Below are 22,558 nucleotides of genomic sequence, written 5' to 3'. Positions count from 1 at the left end.
AGGTTTCTTACCTTTCGTCACGTCAGACATAACTATTTCCAAAGTTTAATATGCCGCTTTGTTTACATAAATGACTTAAGTTACCACAGAAAACTTTCAACACAGTTGTGTTTCTGTAACCGTGTCTGGCCTCTTTCTGGTCTTGTCAAAAAAAAAAAAAAAAGATAAAACACAGTTTGAACAGAATTTTGCTTTATTTATGGAGAGAAACACATTTTGTCATAAAGACTTACATTTTGTTTGAGCCCACAGACCCAAATAGTCTATTTTTGTATATTTTGGTCTATAAAAGCAACGCTTTCCAGTCAGTGTGGATTACAATACTGCAGATCACAACACAAAAAAAACTTGCTTTATATTTCCCTTTTTACATCGCAGACACAATGGCCTACTCAAACAGGAGACCTACACTACTTCAGAGAGGTGACCACTGCATTTCTCAATATTAGAAAACTACCAAGTATGTGATTTAAAATGTTTGCGTGGTTTAACCTGAGCTATTACACTGTATATGTACAGTCAGTATTAAAATGTGTGAGCCTCTTGCCGTAGCATTTTGTACACCAACAATTCAAGTTTTAAATTAAATGGTAGCACAAACTGCAAGATGTCAAATGGCTCACAGTTACCTGACCATAACTGTTTGTGTGTGTGTGTGTGTGTGTGTCTGAACCAATTATCATAACAGTGATGTGTGCACATCAAAAATCACTTTGGTCTTCATCTTTGCCATTAACAACCCATTCTGATCTTAAAGTTAACATTATATGGACAATATCAGTCTTAACATCTTCAAAATAGCACTAGTCTAATGCAAACTGGCCTCAGATACCAAAAAATATTAAATTACAATTGATGAATAATTCAATAGTAAAAGAAATTACAATTCAACACACCTCTGCTTTGTCAACATACAGGGTTTGTCATTAAATCAACTGCCAAACAGCTCAATAAATTCCAGTTTTAAAAGGATCTGTACCTTGAAAGAACATCAAACACCAAACACAAATCTGAGTTGAAACTGACACTGAATGAACCACTCAGTGTTCATGTGGAGGGTGGATTTGGTGATATCATGTGGCACCCACAGATCAGCCAATGACAGACTGCAATTTCTAGATTATCCTTTTAACTGTTTTCAACTGTCAGACCAGACACAGATTTGCATTTGGTGGTAAGTTACTCTGTTTACAGTGCACGGAAAAGAAATCCTTTGTCCTCTGAAATATTGAATTCATTGCATGACAACCCATGTGTTGAAACATAAGAAATTACATTTGACAAAGCCACCCAAGAATAACTTTGGCATGTTTTATTAGGCAAAAATATATTCAAAAATATTGAAATTCCCATTAAAATAGCATAAAGCAGACAAGTCAGCTCAGAGGAAATAGATGCACTTAACCAAGGTGCACGGGTTACAACACAGAAATTATCTAAGTAAGTATCTGAACAACTGAAGTAACTGTTACATTTACAGATCGCTTTCTATATATACACACACACGTGTGACTATGTACAGAGAGGACATGATGCTTACTGCTGTACACAGGGTATCTGTGCACTTTTAGGTAGCACGTAAATGTCCCTGTAAATTAACTACTGTACCCAGTAAGAATTAGTACATACCAATGGGCTACTCCCAGTGACACACAGTGTCACAAACATTATGGCATTGATTGTTTTCCCCTTTACTTAAATAAAACTATTTTCATATTATACATTTGATATTTTTTACATTCAAGGTATAGATACAATTTGTATCAACAAGCAAAAGTCAATTCTAGACATTTGCGGCTTAGTTGTTTGCGGCACTTAACAAAGGGAGGGTGGGGACTATGAACCACCATTCTGGCCTTTAGTGTAACCTTTTGGCAAAGCAATAAAATGCTGGATTGGTATACTGAGAGTTTTTTGCTGTGGTAGCTAGGGTTTTACTTTTAGCTTGGAAGCAGTCTATAGCCCAGTGAAAACAGAGTTTCTTTCTGGAGGTAGTGTTAGGAGCAGGTACGTGATCGAAATATCTGAAATGAGAATGTTCCTATATGTCCCTTCTCTTTCGTTCATGTGGGGAAAATGTCCAAAATGTCCAGATGGAGTTTTCTGAAAACATAAGATTCTGTGGATTAGAGCAGCTACCATCAGTGCCATTTCAGCATTATGGGCACACATTTAACGGCCACAGGGCATGGAATGTGAATTTGCTCTAATACTCGTTAAGCCCACACTGTCCATGAGTGCATTTTATCTAACAACAGAAAAGTGCAAGCAGTGTGGCACTGTGCCAGAAACAGTAACACACAAGTTTGTGCCAGTGCTTTACCACTTGATAGCAAAACGTAATTTCTAGAATAAACCCCACAATTAGCAAAACACTACAATAAACCTTGCTCATTTTCATTTTGGTAGATTTGTGTTGTGACATATATTACAACTAATTCCTTGGCACACCTCAGTAAATGTACTCCGAGTGCATTGAGGCTATTGACTCTTCCAGTGTTCAAGTTAAAGACGGACCCCACTATCACTAGAGAACCACATGACTTAATTTGGTCTCTCAATCAGCAGCAAAGCTGATGTTATTAGTTGTATCAGTGACAGCGTACTTTATTCTTTTTGCACTGAAAACCTTTTTCTTTTGAATCTATGACAATTCAACTATCTCAAGGAGAAAGGGTGGCACGCAAACTTTTAGCCAAATGCCAGAAACAACCTTGACAGCAGCCTTGCAATCTGATTGTTTCACATGAAGAAACATTTAGGCAGTTTGTTTCACCTTCTCATGAACAGACAGCCGGCCTAAAGTGGCCTCGTCTTTTTTCATGAAAAAACAAAGTCAGCAAAGCCCAAAATTCACTTGGGCAAAACACATTCAAATGTTTTTTTTTTCTTTATGTCTGTTCATATACCACGGTTGTACTTAAACATTATAAAGAAATATATATATTTTTTTGAAGCACCACCAATGAGACGACTTCAGGCTCACATAATTAGCCCTGTTAAAGAGTAATACCACTCAAGTTTTAAAATTCTCATACAAGTCACGAAGACTTTCCTAAATCAAAGAATAAATTTACAGGTCAGTGATAGATAATTACTTGTTGAGATAATAAAACAATAAACTGTCCCCATGTCATTTTTGTTATTTGACTCAAAAGGCTGGAGTCTTCAACACAAATCTGACATTAAGCATTAGGGGGATAAACATGTGATACTGTATACTAAATGCTCAGTCATGCAATCCAATTGTTGGCATAGGGGTACCGTATCTGAATCCTGAAATTAAGTGGCATTTCCCTTTAAATGCACTCAAAGCATGATCTTGCTATTAGGGCTGCCTTTACGTGTTAAAACTCCTCTGCAGCTGTAGGCCGAATGTTTCATGCACCACTTTGTCCTGAGGGTGGGAGTAGAAAAAAGGCAACGGACCATTAAAATCAAGGGAGTTAATCCTCTTGAGAGCATGAATGTGAAATGTGCCCCATTAGTTAGGATTTATTGTGAATAAGTGATAGGTTGGACCCGATGAACTAGGGGCTACACCAAACTTCATGATCAGTGTCCTACATTATCATCTTTAGGGCCCAAGTTCATAGTTAAAATTTAAAAGTCCAATCAAGATCACTGCCAGGCAATCAGTGTATTAAGCATTTTAACACCAATGTTCATCTTCAGCTGCATGGGAACTTTGCACCCTTATGGACACCCACATTATTTAATCTGACTAAAGCTGGATCACGTAAAGCCACCCTATTAGCCGAGTTTTCTAGATCTCAAGGTGCATAACGAGGATATAATGTACACAAAGAAGTACAAAGTTTTGCAATGCTATCTCCACGTTTCAACTGTACATAACTAACTTTAACTTTAAGGTACTACATGTTACATGTAGGATTTGCACAAAATATATCACTACTAGATCAGAGAAGACTCTTGCCTGTAACCACTGGTTTTTGGCAGGAAAATAGTGAAAATTAGAAAACTGAATGCATCCTGAGAGCAATGTGCTGCAAGGCACAGCCAAACCCCTCTATGATCCTTGGAGACTGGTTGCATGTATGTGTACCGTACGTCTGTATTTGAACAGTTCAGCCCCCCCCCCCCAAAAAAAGAAAAAATATACAGTAAATTTCATCTCCAACATGCTTTCTAGCATTCACTTCATTTTTTTGTACAATTATTGAAACCTCATACTCTACAAGATATCACAAAATAAGTCTAATATTTATCTCAGTCCCAGGCCTAACTGTTACAGACAGATTTTTATCATTTTATCTGACAAATGTAACATCAGGTAAATATTCAGTCTGTTGCGGAATTCATTGTGCAAACATTTATCCTGTGATGGTAAACACTGTTTCCATCTCTCTACTAAGAAATTTCTACAACTTGTCCCTATCTATGTCGCATCACAGCCCAGTGAAATCAATTCTCAAAGTTTCACCATGTTTACATGCATGTAAGAAACCAGATCACTGTCAGAAATGGGGTTATGGCATGAAAATGGACAACTCATTTAGATGCATTGCAATATTTCTTTAAAATGCCAGTTTATATGCAGTTTTATCAGAAAACAGACATGTCCCTCCCTTCTCCACACTTTGAATCAAGTCTGCAATATGTTATGTGTATCTCATATTTTAAATAAGAAATTTTGTAAAAGGGCATTGCACTACTGCCATTTCTTTGACTGGAGTACTTGGACTGATAGTAAAGTAAGAGGCTGGGATCTATCATGGTGTTTGTCTGTTGAAGGTTGTTCAGGATAAACTGGCCTTTGTATTCCATTATTGTAGATGCAATGATGCATGGGCATAAAAAACAATATCCCTATCATTACAGTCTAGAGTGATGATACCTTCCCTAACCTGGGTCATGCACAAGTTTAAAAAAAAAAAAAAAAAACTTTCAAAAGTGTCTAAATGGCCCAATCCCAACAGAGATTAATAACCATGTTTCTTTTATCAGCTTAATGTCTTAAACAGATAAAAGAAACTAGGTTTCCCTGTTTCTAACTTGTGCCTCAGGAATCATGTCAGTGACAAAAGCTGGAAATCACTACTTTAAGTGCATGTAAAAGTCATCAAAACCAACCTGTCTCTGAAAACAAACTGCTCCACTGACATCTTGAAGGAGCCAATTAGAGCTACTGTTTGAAACAAAGATACTTTGAATATTTTCACATTGAAAAGATTCAGCACAACAAATTTGACAAATATATAAATAGGAAAATCCTGGACATAGCATCCAATAAAATCAGAAAGGTAACTATACAGTACACCATAGGAAATGATCCAAACACAGATGTTAGTTTATACTATAATCCAATCAATCCTGTAAACTAAAATGTAAAGTTATGTAGAATACTGACACTATATAAAGTCTATCTTTTTTTGGCATTATTTAGCAGCTTATAAATGACTTTGAAATAATGGCTTTTGTGTGATTATATATACATAAATATGTGCACGTGTATACAAGTCAAATCTCATTTTTGGCTTGCTTTGTGCACTGTCAAAATCTACCAAAATAGTAGCTTTGTTATGTGAGGCTGAGAAAATATATCTCTTTAGATACTGAGATAGTGCTTTACATTTGAAAGTATAGGAGGCTTCAATGACTAAGACTTCCATTGAAACCAATCAGACAATGACTAAAGCGTGAGGTCATTCAGATATAAGGCCATTAAATGTCATAGTTCATGCTGTGAGGTATGTACCTACCTCCCTCTTATTTATCTTCAAAATAGATGCACAAAAAAGGACACAAGAATTATTTACAGCAGAGGCAGACCTAGGCTAGGTTATTTATAGTTCCACTGCACCAGAAACACTTTAGATTCCTTTCATAACACATTCACAGGGCCTGAACAAGATCTTCAAAAAAAGTACAGGGTGTACAAATGTTGACGTACTTTTATGTCAGATTTAATAAGGCAAATGTGGGAGATGTTGCTGAGTTATTACTTCCTATCTTGGCTGTAGCTAACCTCTTTACTGATCTTAGTTCACACTGATTCACAAAACAACAAAGTTCAGTATTACACTAGGTAGCTACATTATTATATTTTACACAATTTATTCATGAGATTATTCCATAATTACTTATTTATTTGATATTGAACACTTTAAAGATCAACAGATCTGATGGACATTTAACAGTCCTGCCAAATGTTAGCAAACTATTCTATGTATTTTCTAGAATTAACAATATAATGTGCAAAGGTTAAGCTGATCATGGATATGGTGAAAAGCTGGTATGCAGCTCCTGCTCAGGTTGTATGAATGTGTTATGAACCAGACTTCTATTAAGGTATTACCTTATATTAACTTCACCACACTTCATATAAATCTAGGTTTCATATGTGAAACATCTTACAGTTCTACTTAAACTTATTAGACAAACTTCCTCTTTGCTGATTAGGTCTGTCATCTCAGTGATGTAAAACGTGATCACCAGATTTTCCTTCAGAGACGTTTAAAAAAATATTAACTCCTGAGGGCAGATGTTGCACATGCAGCAACATTAAACAAATGCCTATCTTTGCAATCAAAATCCTTTTTTCCCCTAATCACATCACTTTTGAGTGTTTCAACTGCTCAGTGGCTTGACCTCAGTTTTGTAACAATAACAGCTGCAAGTTGTTGTGGATCTGTCAAATGAGGGTTCTTCTCCATTACTGAGTGAACTATGTAAGCGGGAAAGATGTTACAAAGGTTCCGATATGTTTGATACTGGTGGTCTGGGATAACGTACCGCTCTTGGTGTTCAGCTGCAGATGGGGTCTCCCATGGTGAGCTCCAGATTTGTTCCATTTTGTCTGGCATGCTGCGGACCATCACCCGCTCGCAACACGGCATCAGGCTGTTGCTCAGCGGGTATGAATGATATCCATAGGACTCATTACCACAAGGCAGAGGGTCCCAGCTTGCATGCTGCTCGCGGCACAATGGAGGTCGCCTCTGTCTCATTGGGTTACTGTCATATAGCCTTGAATCTGATATACTGTCCATACGAGTCATACCAAGAGACCGTGTAGGCTGTGAGGACAAGGGTGGTAGGACATTCTGAGTCAGGGGATAGTCTCCAGGGCAGCTGGACCTGGCTCCCACCGTAGCATGTTGGATGTGTGGTGCTAGATGAGATCCAGATTGTTTACGGGGGCCCTGCTTGGGCTCCTCTGGTCCGTAGCTCTGTACCCTAGTCAGTGCTTCATGACGAAACCCATGAGAGAAAGCCTGCATTCTACCCTGTGCAGGAGACTGCTGCTGCCCCTTCATGCTCTCCTCTAAGCTACTGTCCACAGAGCTTGGGTACAGGTCCCCGTAAGAGGAGAACGAGTCACTGTTTGAATGGCTGAGACAGGATTCAGGGCAGTGGCTGGGATTTCTCTGATACACACCATGCTCGTGCTCCATGCTACAGAAACTATCAACATTATGCATGCTGCTCATGCTCATGTTTGAAAAATCACTGTGCAGTGAATAATATCCATGGTCGCTAACTGAGTCATACTTTGGGAACTGTTCACTGTATGTAACAGAAGCGCCATGACTATTAGTAACTAAAATAGGAGGATACTGTACACTAGACATATGCTCCAGAGAACTGTGCGCAAACTGCAAAGAACCTGGCACTGGGCTGCTGGCTGATCGTGTGTTCAAGGCCCCAGCTGCGTGGCTTTTGGCAGGCTGCATGGTGGGCACACTGAGAGCAGACACGAGGGAAGGCACTGAATTTGTCTCAGACTTCCTAATGACGGACAGTGCCTCTGGAGGTTCACAGGCCACTGAACGAATACTGGGGTCAGACTGACGTTTAGGGGCCACACGTTTGGCCTCAGAGTTGCTGTCCCCCTTTGCAGTTGCTGGACCAGTACCACATTTGGCTAAAGCCCCCTCACTCATTGTCTTCACTGCAGACAATTTGGCAAAGGCTCGCAGCTCATCAGCCACTGACCGCTGCGGCTGGTTGACACGCTCTGGATGATAGTACTTGCACTTGTGTCCATATGTGCACTTTTTCCCTTGTTTCAAGAAAGAGAAGATCCAGTCAAGAAAACGAAACACTTAAACTATACTGGGAAAATTCAACATTATTCAGAAATTGCTTTGAAATAACTTTTGGGAACTTACCATAGGGGCAGGGCTGTTTTTTGTGCTCTGGAACAACGGGACGCTTACGGAGGAAATTTTCTAGACTTGGACCATGTCTTCCCAGTGGATCATCAGGTGGCATAAACCTATTCAAAATAAGTCAACTTTATTATTCCAGCATGAAGTGCCCCTGTTGCAAAATAGAACTAATGAGTGGTATCACCAGATTCTCTAAAGCAATGGTTGTAGTACAGCAATTACATAGATTATGTCACAGATAAATATTCTTAAAAGTTCTCAATAAATAACTACATGTACTACTAACCAAATTTAATATAAAAATTATTTGTATTGTATTGCAGTGAACAAGACATCTTTTAACACAGAACATATCCTCCAAATCTATGGCTATACTATATGTATACACATTTATATTTATATTCATATTCATAATTGGGCGTAAGAATGAATTATGGTTTCTTACTTGTCATTGACAAATGAGTACATTAGGAGACGCTCTTCTATGAACTTCTTCCACTCTGGCTTCTCATTTTGCAAGTCCCTGTAGTTGTCATTTGACACAATAATTCCATCAGAATCATAAGCCAGCTTCACTATGAAGCGATCATCATAGCACACCACCCTCCTGCCTTGAACTCTTCGAGACGGGGTGAAAACCAGGATCTTGTCTTTTTCCAGCTTGCGTAAGATTTCTTGATCTGAAAGATGTTTGAAGTCCATTTTAAAGCTGATTAACATTTCATTAACAGCTCATCATCATTCCATCAAAAACAATGTAAATCTACTGTATTTCACAATGTATTCTGTATGTCAATGGTATGCATTAGAGTATATTATGATATTTTATCAGTTGATACATGGTGGGAGGTTTCCCCAAAACCCACTCCTTAGTAACCAAGACCACACCACAAATTTATGCTTCCGTCACATACAAAATGCCACAATATTACATGTGGGCTGACTGCCTACAGACCTGTCCAACAGTAGATACAGTATTCATACGAATATCATCAACTACAACTTATCAACAACTACATATAGCAAAAAAAAAAAACACAAATCCAAGGCAAAACAAATTTAAAAAAATGCTTTACTACCTGTGATGAGGGCATCAGGCCTCGACTGTTCCTTCCTCCATGCTGGGACAAACACAGTGATGTCTTTGTGTCCTTTCTCCCGAAACCATTCAACAGCAAGTTGGATACCACGACAAGAGAATACCTCTTTGTTTCCATGGCTAAAAACAAAACAAAGTGGTATAAAGTCAACTTATTCTTCATAAAATTGGAATCCATTACAGCGAAATGTTTCAGAAAATAAATATACTCTGTATGAGGCACAGACCAGTTAAATAGGAAGTGTCTTACCTCATTGCCACGTTTGAGCCATCGATGACGATGGGCCTGAGGTTATCGAAGGTATCCACAGATTCATCTTCTACTGACACTTCGGGACTAACAGTCTCTTTAACACAGGGGGACCGTGATATTAATGTGGCCGTACTGCTGCACGGTTGACTTTCAGGCTCTACTTTGTTTCCAAGCCTCACTAACTCAGCAAGAACGTCGTTAATTAAAGCAGCCGCCCCCAACTTGTTGAGCACAGTCTCCACCTGCTCTCCCGAATAGCCCAACTTCAAAGCAAAGTCCATCTTGGTCTGGTACTCCCTGTCACTGGCAGGCTTGATCCCAGGTCCTGCGCTGGTCTCATCCTCACGAAAATCTTGCACAGTGCTACTCTGGGAAAAACTGGGGCGGTCAAGGCATGGAGAGCGACAGAGCTGTCGATGGGGTTTTGTGACAGCCAAAGGCTCCCGCTTCTTACCGCTGCTGCTGCTGTTCACCTGAACCCTCTGGCGTTGCTGCTCTTCCGACTCGCTCTCTGAACTGCTTCCATCCTCAGACTCGTCAGTGGCATGCTGGGCCTCGCTTGAGTCAATGTTCTCCTCCCTGCATGGGCGTTTTTCCATTTTGAGTTTCTCCACCATGGACCATGCTGTCATCACGTTTGTCTTGACACCTCAGATTTCCACCCCATGCTTCCTCACCTCCACCGCAACAAGGGAATCATACTCAACGTTGGACTTTAGCACTACAGGCTGTTTGTGTAGGGCCAAAGTAACACGCTCTCCCCTATGTGCGCAGGCTAATCAAACTATCCTAATCCTGAAAGACAGTAAAAACATGATGGGAAGAATCAGTTAGTAATATGTGTTAAACTTTTACTTATTCTAAAAATTATTTTGAAAAAAATTATTTGCCTCTGTACATAAATTTATTTTGTTGGCTCACCCCAAAAGATTTTTTGCAGTAATGTACTTCTTACATTAAAAAGTCTGCCTGGAAAGCAGTTGAAAGTGTAGCAAGATAGTAGAGCTTACTAAAACAATACACCCCTGCACAATTGTTCATTGGCTTGAGAATTCAGTCTTCAGCTCTTATACCCCCACTCCACCCCACATGTGGTAGACCAATACATTCTCCACCTGTGGGAAATGCTGCTTTCTGGGGCAAGTGACAGAACAAATCAGACAAATGGAACATATTAGTCACCTGCCCAAATAAACAAGTTACCAAAAAAAAAAAAAACACAGAGATGCAGGAAAAGGGCTGATCTGAATTCACATGTGCAGGTTTTCTCAGTCTGACTGTGTTTTACTGGTTGTGGTTCACCAACACCAAACCTAATCATCTTTTGTTTGGTATGCAACTCTGCAATGTCTGCCAAGACTGTAGGCATGACTGTCACTCTTTATCTGAGTGAAATATTATAAGACATGCTGACAAATTAATTGATTCTTACAAATTTGCAACCAATGATGTACCTGAAACTGTAACTAACTGCACATTCAAACTATAACAAAGCATGTGCAGCTGTGTTGCATCTATAAACTTGTTTCTCTTGATTGTTGTTAGTAAGCAGTGAGAAAGCTACCAATGCACCAGGTAATGGAAACGTGAATATTTACTGAAGTCAGGTGGAAATAGTCAACGATTCTCGACATATGTGTTACAATAAATGTTATGTATATTACAAAGGACAATGTCAATGTCCTCCATTTCACTAAGGTTCATAAAGGTAATTCTGTTTTGCAGATCTTTGCGTGTCAATGAAGAGCTTAATATACTTTTTTGTGTTGCAGATATTACATAAATTCACTGTTGTATTTATTCATAATAAACAAATACAGTGTATTGTGTCACTGATCTCCTTCTTGACTTTCCTTTCTCTCTCGGGGTCGTTGTTTCTAAAATGAAAACCCATCTTCCTGCACAAAATGTGTTAATGTCCTGTACTGCAGAACAACCCTTGCCTCTATGAGCACAAAAGCCTGACTGGCTCACAAGCAACATTCGAGCCAGCCAGACACACATGGGGTAAGTGCATGAATTAACATAACCTGAGACAGAGTGTGGGCTGAACAGTGTATCCCTGCGCCTCCAGCCCTCAGACAGACAATCTGAATTGAACAGAATTCCTTAGGGAACAAAGCTGTTTTATGGTAAAACAGAGTAGGACTTCAGGGGATGAGGGTGGGAGGGGGTCTGCTGCGGTATAAACCACACGACACAGTCAACAGCTCCAGGTGTACATTTTTTACACATGGACATTGATAATCAAAATAATGATATAACACCAAGTGCATTAATGAACAGAAACACCAGACTACACTTTCCTCCAGTCTTGCAGAGAGTAGAATGCAGCCAGCTTCAAGCATCAAGAGGCGCAGCCCATGATGTGCGTTGCTTAGCAACACAGCCTTGTCATCAGCTAACTCCTTTTTACCAGTCACGACTAACACAAACACAGCTCATCATCTCTCTTCAGGCAGCCAGTAAATGCAGAACACTTACAGCTACACTACAACTCTACACTAAAACTCTTGAGGCAGCATATTTTCCAATAAAAAATGACATTACATAGACGTCTATCAGTGCTGACCATTGAAAAAAAAGAAGACTCAATCTGTATTCCTATGTGTGTATGAAATGTTGACCAATGTATCTGCCTAAGTTTCTACTTTCAGTGTTGTAATGAAATAGCAAATACTATGTCACTCGTAGCACCCTCACCAGCTACTGACATTCATGGGAGGTCATTAAGGTCGACAGATATTCTAAGGGTTGCTTTATGCCTAAAAAAGCATACACTTTAATGTTAGTGTTGTGTAGACTTAAAGCATTGGTGGCACATAACAAGTAGTATGACAAGAATGGAGAACAAACTACAGGTTGAATATTTAAAACAAATACCTCGAAAAATGAGGGATGTTCAGGCACTACTGTGGAACTTCTTGGATTAGTGACAGATACAGGACAGAAGCTCGCACAACCCACTGCCATCGAAAACGTCTTATGACCACATCAATGCACGGTTAGGGGAGCAGAGCTCCTCCAGTCCTTTCCTTTCCACCTCCAGATTCACAAGCTTAGACTCAGCAAGGCCTCCAGACTATCTCTTCACATGCACAGGCTCATGTAGTTCTGTTTCATAGCAACAAGTGAAGCAGGTCCCTGAAGCCATCTTTTACATTGCTGACCCTACATCATATCCAGTATGGAGCAGGGATAAACTACACTATGTTCACTTATTGTTACATTTATCACCTGGGTAGTTAGTATCCTGAAATCAAGACTGACAGATTAAAAGATACTGTAAGGCCACCCACCAGTTTTTAAAAAAAAAAGATCCAGCAGTTAGAAAGGGGGGCATGTAGCTGCTACTGTAATATGAGCACCACTAACACTCTCATTTTAAACAGAGGAAAGTCATTATTACTAAGGTCAAAGGCTGATCACTGACATACACCTCCAGTATGCTGAGCCACCACTTTTAAGAAGATCCATTATTTCAAAAGGTACAAAACTGAGATGCCCTTGAACACTGGCTCCTGCAACACCTAGTCATTGTGTCCTGAACCATCAGCCATGAAGACATGAAGACTAATTGGACCTATAAATAATTAAATAACTTCATCTAATAACCAAGGGAAGGGCACAGAACACGGTCATCCAGGACACGAAACCAAGAAAAACAATATGATCTTATTTCCTTATGTATATTGATCAGATGATGGCACTATGCTCCCATCTCACTTTATACTCATTGGAGCAGCTGCTACAATGGAGAGTGAATGCTGACTGATAATATTTACACTATGTTTTCAGAGGATTTTTTTCAGTCGCTGTCTAACACAGGTAAAGAGGAGAACACTGACACCAAAATCCTCCATATGACTCCAGAAGTTGATCTGCTCCGGTGTATCAAGCTAACATTTTACAAAGAAAGACAGATATCTCTATGATACATTGTTAATAAATATTGCTCAACACAAAGCCCTAAAACATACATCCAGTGCGTGATTCATCATCTGCTCAAAGATTTTTAGAGGATAGCCATCACTCCTCGCTTTCTATGGAAACATAATGGAAAAGTCTTGCTTTAAGTCAAGAAGAAAGGAAATTGCAAATTGAGCTACATGTCAGTGCTGAAGTGTTAAGGCACATGGATGCTATTCACATCTCTTTACATGTAAATACGAAAACAAAGCAATCTCCACCCCACACCAATCAAAAAGAAAAATCAGGATCACTACCTCACAAGGAATACACAAAAAATTAAGCTGTATCTATACTAAATATCTGGATGAATTAATTAACACATGAATAAGAAAGCAGAGATCATAAGTATGACCATGGACAACAACTTGCCTCAGACTTCATGTAATGCCCACCCCCCTTCCCTATCTTTGCCATTTCAAAGTACACTGTGAGTCCTAAACATTACATTAAATACTAACCAACTTTGCTCTACTGATGTGAGCTTCTTCTTACCCAGTGTTAAGTTTTTTCCTCAGATTTTTGACTAGAAATTGGACTTTTACAAACTTATACAATTAATTATGTATTTAAACAAGTTGGAAACAGTTTCAAAATAAAACCTGAGGAAGCTATCCCTGTGGCAGGATGGGACTAGCTGTAGGCAAGAAGTAAAGAGGAAAACTGAACTGTATTCTCATAATTAGCTAGTTTTGCTTTTACTTCACAGCAATTTACGTAAATGTGAAACCAAATCCAAGCACTGTATTTATCGTAATGACGGTGACTACACAGGAAACCTATTGAACTATTGCATTAACTTAATATATTGTTGCATCCGTCAGCTAACTAGTTGACACGTCAATACAGAAAAACTGAAGTGCTTGATATCACTAGCAACAGCATCATGAGTGATGAAATGGAAGGGGGTTTAACAATATGACAATCCAAGAGATCTCATACTTACGATCCTCTGTACCGAATAATGTTACAACATTACTGCTGCACACGACGTCACCTTTGTGGTTGAATTTGATTAGAGTTCACTGCTTTGATAGGCTTAGGCCCCGAGTTGCGGTTAGCACACGCTAACAAGCTAGTATAACGTTACTTAGCAGGCTGAAGAGTCAACATTTTAGCTGCATGAACTGACCGGCCTACCTCGGTTTATCCCGTTGAACAATGGCTGGATAACTGTCATTACAAGCTAACGCTAACCACCAAACCTGACAGGCAACCCCGCTCTCTGTTTAGTTAACGGTAACGTTAGCAAAGCTAGGCAGTAAGCTAACATACAGCCAACTGAGCGTCAAATTGCTAACGTTGGTTAGCTTTAGCTGCTGAGCGTGTGCTGACATTTTTGCCGGAATACTACAGTAACTTAAGATAAAGTTGACGATGGTTTAATATTTCAGACGGAGGTGAAATCACAACGGCACAACATGATTCTCTACATAAACTGCACGCAAATCACTGCCATTCACTTCTAACGGTGCTCATCTCACCTTGTTGCTGTCATCCTCCTCGCCTGTAACACTTATGTTTTGCTGCCATTGGCGCTGTCGCAGTTTGGTCAGGGTTGCCAGATAGCGCGAGGGAAACAAGTAACCTAAGCAGCGAGAAGAAACCGAGGTCACAGCACCGTTACAAACTTCATTTCTACCAACCCTCTTACTTTAATCAGACGTTTTATCAATTGTTATTTTATGATTCTGATTGTTTGTGGCCTATAACAACAGTTTGAGAACTGTTATTAACCCATAACTGTGTGAATGCTACCCCCTGAAAATAAGGGACGTTTAACCAGGAATCTGAGCCTTGCAAACAATCAAGAAAGGACTTGTCATAGATTCCTGCTGGGAAACTTATGATAGGAATAACTTTATCATGAACTTGAATTAGGATATAAAGGATATAAATAGTAATTTATTTGAACCCAGAATAGCTAAAACTACTTATGTGACTTGCTCCACACTCGAAAGGGTAGCCTAATACCCAGTCAGTCTGAATACAGAAGTCTGATCCAGCAGACCATAATAGTCATGTAATTTTTAAATAAGTTGTGTATCTGGTGTATATGCATACACAAGACAGGTTTCATGGGGCTAAGTCGCAGACAGCCCTGAACCAGACGGAGGACTTTCATGTATTCCTTCTTCTTGGTGTTAAGGTGAGCATGAAACTCTGAACTGCCTGTAGGTGACAGTGTAAATGTGTTTGCCTATTAGTAAGCACTACAACAGACAATTAATTTGTCATGGTTTCCCTGTCTTTAATCCCATTGATGCTTGGAGAAACTTCAGCTCCCTCATGATCCTAAATAGGAACAAGTAAAAAAAAGAAAATAGAAAGAAATAATGTCTTGTCATGTTTATTTAAGTGTAAGGCAGTGTTCTACTGACAAAACTGTAACAGATTTTTAAGAGGAATCCTGTAGTGTAACATGGATGTAACTTTCAGACAAAAAAAAAAAAAAAAAAATCCAGATTAAAAAAGAAAACTCAACAAAAAAGAATATTGCCAATTTGTGATAACCATTCTAAATACAATGTTACAGTATACAAATAGCTGAGAATATAAATACATTTTTTGACATTTGCTCAATATTACACCATAAAAAACTACATCATCTGACAGTTTAACCTCTGACCAATCAAACATTAAACTCACAAGAAAATGATACAAGGTGAAAATACCAGTTTATCTTTTTAACAACACTTCAATAAGCTCACACAGTAATACAATAACGGAGTGCATCATTTCAGTCAGAAATCTGCACTTCACAGGTGGTCAAACTGTTGGAAAATGGGACCAGAGAAAAACAGCAGCCACAGTAAGGCCAAACTGGCTTGTCAGGCCAGAAGCAAACACAATAACTTTGAGACTATTAGGTACTATTAGCTTTTTTTTTTCTTTGATTTGTTTTCCTTTTTCATTTTATAGACATTTTACTCTGGCAGTTTCTAAGCTGTTTCCTCAGTGTCTTATGTAAAACACTTTCATACACAGAGTAAGTGCGTGCGAAACGTGCTACACAAGTAAAGTGGCTTTGCCTTGCAAAGCTATCTACAGTATGCAAATGAAATGCCTGTCCATCTGTGCATTTCCTGTTAGATATTTTGAGATTAACAGTAACAGTGTAATGCATTTCAAATATTCCCCATGAAGATGTCAAGAGAGGTGTTCGCTAATGTAGACTGAGGTATTCCTCTCCTTGAATTCAGATATTCTCCTCTGAGATACTCCTCCTCTTTCTGTTTCCTAAACCTAGTCTGTCCTGAAATGAGGTGAACCAAGAAAAACAGCTAGAAACACCAAATTTGAGCATCATGACAGGAAAACATAAACCTTCCTGGAGCAAAGACAAGCTGTGATAAAGCAGTAAACACAAATATGAGCTGGCACTTAAAGCATAAGCATACATGTGTTTAGAGGCAACCGGCAAAGTAAGCAAGACTTGGCTAGCACTGATTGGCTGTGCTATAGAAACCAGGCAAATGAATACCCATTAATCTAAGTGTGGCATTATTATTGAGACCTGGATACTGAGGCTACATATGAGTATAAACATTCTAGTAATATTCAATAGCTTAATGAGATGAATCTGTGAGCATTTCCATAGCAAATAAAAACAATTACTCCCTTAAATACCTTCAGTGGACTGAAATGAATGGGATACGTGAGAGACTGTTATTGTGCAAATACAGAAACTCCCTTTTGACTGCGCTGTAGTTGACACAGCATGATGGCACACACTCCACTTTTCAAAATGATTTCAAATTGTAACATGTGACCCATCTATCACAGTGTACAACTACTTCTCAAAGGAATCAATTGTGCAAGTGAAAATGAAGCAACAGTTACTCCTTTGGATGTAACATAAAAGCACTCATTGGCACATATACACATGATCAGAATGCCAGCTGTATGATTAAGAGCCTTTCAATTAAAGGTGGTCTCGGGGAGCTGGCTGCAGGCTACAGGGCACACCACATCCCTGGGTGCTCTTGTTTCACCGAGGACAGCCAGTTCATCTTTAGACACGCCTGCATTTAACGGACTCCCAGTATGAGACACTCCTTCCCTATTAGCCACTGGTCTGCTTTTACCACACTGGTTGTAGGACTGCAAATTAGTGGCAGCTTTACAAAATATGTCATCGTCAATATCATCTGATACTTTGTCCACCATATCAGAATAAACAAAGGTGCTGTGAGGTACACAAGAATCTGATTGCAAAGGAAGGTGACACTGTCTATTGTAAAGCTCTGTATTCTGTGACTTTAAATCACAGGACACTCTGTCTGACACATTGGAGCAAAGACGTTGGGATTTACTGTCAGGGAAATCACTGCTGGACGAAGTAGAAAATATTTTGTGTTTTACTTGGGCTTGACTGAGACTCTGTACTTTTTCAGTGATTTCCCCATCTGTCAGAGGAAGGCTTAAAGCCATTTCTGACCTTGTTTGCCATGATAAGGTCATAATGCTGCTACTGTCTTTAACGTCCGCCGCAGACACGAGTACATTCTTTTTGTAATATGGTGAAGAGTCTCTTTCAGAGTCCTTTTCAATTTGAGGACACGAAACGATAGCAGCTCTTTCCTCTCTGTATGTGTCAGGCATCTTCAGCTCAAGGCCCTCTGTGTCTAGAGATCTACTTCTCCTGTCTAGAGACAAGGGATTAGGCATGGGCTGGCTGACTCTTGTAAGGCCTAGGTGCCGTGGGAGACTAGCGATCGCCCATGTATTACTGATCAGGTTCTGTTCGTACAGGTCTAACATTTGATAGTCAAATTCGGCAAATGCATCTTTCTGTAGGTAGCTTTCTTCAAATTCCTGATAGGGCGAAGAAATGTCCTCCTCCAGTTCCATGTGAATCTGCTCATCGTATTCGCCCTCATTATGCATATTCACCACATCAAATGTGACTATAGTAGGTAAGGCCTCCATATTTGGAGTGAAGGCAGAGTTTGTCTCCAGATCATCCACACTGTCGTGCAAGTTACTCAGCATCTGAGAGTGTTTTGTGTAGTCTACAAGCGCTTGTGAGAAACACACAGTTTGCCCATCGTCCAAATCATTGTTACAATCTGGAGACTGAGAATTGATATTTCTGTACGGCAAAGCCACAGGCTTGTTTTCCTCAAGATGCTGCTCTTTGGGTTCACAAAATGTTTCAAAATCTGGGTCGGATGTGCTTCCGAATGATATGCTGCTGTGTCTTTTCTCACAGTCAACATGAACAGATTTTGCTCTTTTTTCATTCGAAGCAAGCATGTCTTCCTTTTCATCAAACACATCTGGTTCTACGTTATTTTTGTTGCCCGACGCTTGTGGTTTTGAATTCAAATTACAGTTTTTATTTGAGCCGATGTCCGGACAACCGACCACGTTTTGCGCCAACTCCAACGATGCGCTGCTCTCCAGAAAATCGTGAACCTTGTACAGCTCAGGACTTATTTGTAATCGATTCATTTCTGGAACAAAGGCAGAATCTGTCACACCAACTGGCTCACTTAAATACTCGCACTGATTTGAACCGGGCAGCTTTGATTTGTTTTCATAATGTGGACTGATGAGACTCTCATCAGGCGCAAACAGTTCATAGAGGGCATCGCCGCTGTAACTGTCCCTGGGCAATCTCTCTGTCCTTAGTCTGTCAGTTTTTTCTTGACTTTCATCTGGCCCTGGGGTAGTTGAATCGTAGTAGCCCTCGTCACTATTTGGAACTGATTCTTGATGCTCACTTTGAGGAGTTAACACGTCAGTAATTGAGGAAGTGTCCATGCCACTGGCTTGCTGTGCACTATTACTGTTGAGTAAGTCCATATTATGGGAACTTGTCAGCTCAGTAGTCTCGTCTGTGTGGTCTTGGGTGCAAGTGCAGCAGATTTCTTCTGATGTGTTATTTCCCCAGAAATCTTGAAGACACTCTTCATCCAAATCTTCGGGTGAGGCCATTTCCTCGCCGCCACCCTGATAAGTGAGATAACAAGAGGCTCTCTTTCCTCCATTTCTGCTCCTTTCTCCAGAAACTGTGCTCTCTGTGATGCTGTCATCTTCTTGATCTGCAATGATGTCCCCACAGCCAGTCAGCGAGTCAAAGCTCTTTAATGATGCGACGTCTCCGAAAATCAGGTTTAGCTGATCCGACGAGCCGGCGGGCGTCTCAGACTTCAATATGGGCTCAGACATCATCTGAAGTTTGAGGCAGGGCTCGCTGTGTCCTCTGGAAGTCTCCTCATAATCACTGGAAACTACAGCTATCAAATTCATTTCCTCCATTTGATCGTCACACATCTGGTCGTCGAGCTCAGACTTTGGGCTTTCTTGTTCCACGCTCTTCTCTAATGCCATTGCATCAGCATCAATACATTCAGGACCAATTGAAATATCACATATAACATCCGCAAAATCAGGCACATCAGGTTCAGATCCCAGGCACTCTGTGACAAACTCGTTGGTGTTGTTCTGGACAACAGGCACCTCCTTCTTGCAGTGAGGAGAGGACATTGCAATCATTTCAGTTTTATCCAACCCAGCGTTTCTATGGTTTCTGTGATGTTTAAAACTGTGAAAAAGACTCCTCAAACCCTTTTTCTGCCGTCCGAGAGTCATTGACTTCTGGTCAGTAGCGGGGTGATTACATTCATTGTGACAGCTACTGTGGAGGTCTCCAGAGGAGTCCCTCTGGTTGTGGTATTCAGAATCTCCAGCTGAGGTGTAACTACCTCTCAGACTGTCATCATGGCTAACCTTACTCAGCCCATCATGTGTTCTGCTTTTGGTGATTCCTTTCTTAGAAGACCACTTGCTAGGATTTTTACTCCTTCCTCCAAAAAAACTTGGCAGAATACAGATGCTTTTACGAACTCCAAAAAATGTCAGGGCAGTCCTCCTGAATTTTCCAGCTTTTTGAGATTTCACCGTGGCAGCATTCAGCACATCCGACTGAAGCTCTTCCGTGATGTCATCGGGGCCACATCGCAACAGCTGATCGGAGACTGCAGCTGAATCCTTAGCCTCACCGCGTAGCTCGTCTACCTTGCGAGAAGCCATGGCTACCACATTTACAAAAGCAGTCCCACGGAAGGCATAGTTGCTGAATTTTCAAAATCAGCTGGCGGGATGACTGCAGTAAATTTCTCCTCCATCCGATATGGGTCCTGTATTGAGAAAGTTGAGACTAAAATGAGTCATCAATCAAAACGGGCCACTTGAATATGATGCAAAACATTGCAGAATTTTAACCTTATTTTCCATACTTCCAATAGAGGCGTGATAATGTCCGAAATACCCATTAGTTTTATCTGTATCACTGTGGCCATCAGCCTATTTTACTTTTGCCATCTGCTAATGTATTCTCAAGTAAACACACATTCACATAGTCAGTATGTATTTGCAGAAGCCAGAGTCTCCTCAAATCTTCCCTCTGGGTTACTTCAATGTCTATGCAGCTCGTTTCAGTTTTGTGAGTTATGCTTTGTGTGGCCATATGTGTCTGTCTTTGAGCCTGTCCTCTCTTTCAGACACTTGTGACTTGCAGCAATTTCGTTTGAAGTGAACCCCCACCCTCCACCCCGGCTGAGTGCATTCAAGTTTTCATGCCTGTGTGGTTTCATGTTGTCCTATTCACTTTCTTATCTCAGCCTTTATTTTACTGTTAATTTTAATGTTCTGTCTTGTCATCTACTGCATGTACACGTCCTGGTCACCATCAATAAAAATCTTACAGGTCTAAGCAACTTTTCTAAGCAGCATTTCTTCATTTATATTTTTTCATCTTTTGTCTTTGAATATACATACTCCAGACTCATACAGAGTCTGTCCTCTTTGTTTTGAATGTCTGTGTTTTTTGTCTAATGAATAGTTTCAAAAGTATGTTATGTATATACTGTATTTTGGCAGCATAAAACCATTAAATACGACCTTACAGTAATGTATATGTAAACTTGCATGCGTGCAAGTGAAAAGTAAAAAGTATGCAGTGTAAAACTGACTTGATTTTTATTTTGATAGGGGAATGTAATTATGTTGCAGCTGTGCTGCTCTGAAATAAAGAGCCTTATCAAAGAGATTAGCCTACATTACATGTAGTCCACTTATCAAATCTCCGCAGACATAGTCTGAGATGTGTGTTTCTTCTCAAACCAAATCAAATGCCACATTAGCACAAGCATGCGATGTCTGGTTAGCTAACTGAGACACAAAGTAAACAAACTTACCAACTGCAGCCAAAATGTTGCAACACGGACCTGGTGTTGGTTTCCCCACCTGAAGACGAAGATAACTCTCAGTGCATGGTTTCTGGCTTTAACCTCGGGTTATTGCAGTTGGCTTGTGGTCGACTCGGGCCCCGGAGCAGCTCCGACCAGATACGGTTTCATTTGTTAGCTAGCTGCGGTGCTTTGCTAACAACGTTAAGCCCTCTCTCCAGTGTGTGTCCTGCAGTTTGTGGCTGTACCGTGAGTCTGACAGTTGCCAGCTGCACAGGCTCTGGACTTATGTCTCTTCTTTAGCCACGCGTACCGATTTAGCTTCAGATGTTCACAAAAAATAGTGTTAAAATGCTGGCTGATGACTTCCCCTCCACACTTCACAGGTAATAATCTCCTTTCGAGACTCTCCTCTCGGCGCATGCTAGTGACGCAACATGTGTGTAACGTGTATTATAACGTAAAAATAAGTTAAAATGATTAGAATGGGATTTTAAAAAAATTCTCTAATGTAATTTCCCCCGACATTTTCACTTCTCCATGAGGTTTACACATTTTATTATCTCTCTAAATTTAATCAAAATAAAGAGCATTGTATGTTATTATATTATTATATCATTATTTTTATTTACTACTATTAATGTATTTTTGTGTAATTACCTTTTCTATTTTGTTTTTCTTTTTATGGCACTTGATTGTAATCTCCGTTTACATTGTGCAATATTTGGCCTATGATGACTTGGAAAGTTATTTTGATTAATAAGATTTTTGGAGAATAAATTCTAAAAACATAAAAATTAATGATAACATATTTAATCTGGAAAAAACACAAGAATGTTAGTGTTAACTGTGGACATGCTCACCTTCAAGTGATTACATAAATAAAATAAAATCACTTCACTTA

General features: G+C 39.8%; 2 protein-coding genes across 3 annotated transcripts; both read right to left on the bottom strand.

Moving 5' to 3' along the window:
• Positions 1-175: 175 nt before the first annotated feature.
• On the bottom strand, positions 176-15,108 carry zc3h12b (zinc finger CCCH-type containing 12B). Of its 2 annotated transcripts, none has more exons than XM_018692254.2 (6): positions 14,941-15,108; positions 9,485-10,282; positions 9,215-9,354; positions 8,581-8,815; positions 8,136-8,242; positions 176-8,026 (listed from the first exon to the last, which is right to left on the bottom strand). In XM_018692254.2, the coding sequence occupies exons 2-6, from the start codon at positions 10,117-10,119 to the stop codon at positions 6,600-6,602; spliced, it is 2,544 nt and encodes an 847-aa protein (XP_018547770.1). In that variant the 5' UTR covers positions 10,120-10,282; positions 14,941-15,108; the 3' UTR covers positions 176-6,599. The 2 variants fall into 2 exon arrangements, with proteins under 2 accessions (XP_018547770.1, XP_018547771.1); XM_018692255.1 differs by lacking the exon at positions 14,941-15,108 and adding an exon at positions 14,403-14,928.
• A 682-nt stretch (positions 15,109-15,790) lies between these two features.
• Positions 15,791-22,097, bottom strand: amer1 (APC membrane recruitment protein 1). Its single transcript, XM_018692489.2, has 2 exons — positions 21,664-22,097; positions 15,791-20,604 (listed from the first exon to the last, which is right to left on the bottom strand). The coding sequence occupies exon 2, from the start codon at positions 20,495-20,497 to the stop codon at positions 17,378-17,380; it is 3,120 nt and encodes a 1,039-aa protein (XP_018548005.1). The 5' UTR covers positions 20,498-20,604; positions 21,664-22,097; the 3' UTR covers positions 15,791-17,377.
• Between the last annotated feature and the right edge of the window lie 461 nt (positions 22,098-22,558).

The sequence above is a fragment of the Lates calcarifer genome, linkage group LG20 (genome assembly GCF_001640805.2).
Source record: "Lates calcarifer isolate ASB-BC8 linkage group LG20, TLL_Latcal_v3, whole genome shotgun sequence".
Taxonomy (NCBI): Eukaryota; Metazoa; Chordata; class Actinopteri; family Centropomidae; genus Lates; species Lates calcarifer.
The sequence above is the reverse complement of the archived record's forward strand: the minus strand, read 5'-3'. Positions and strand labels throughout refer to the sequence as shown.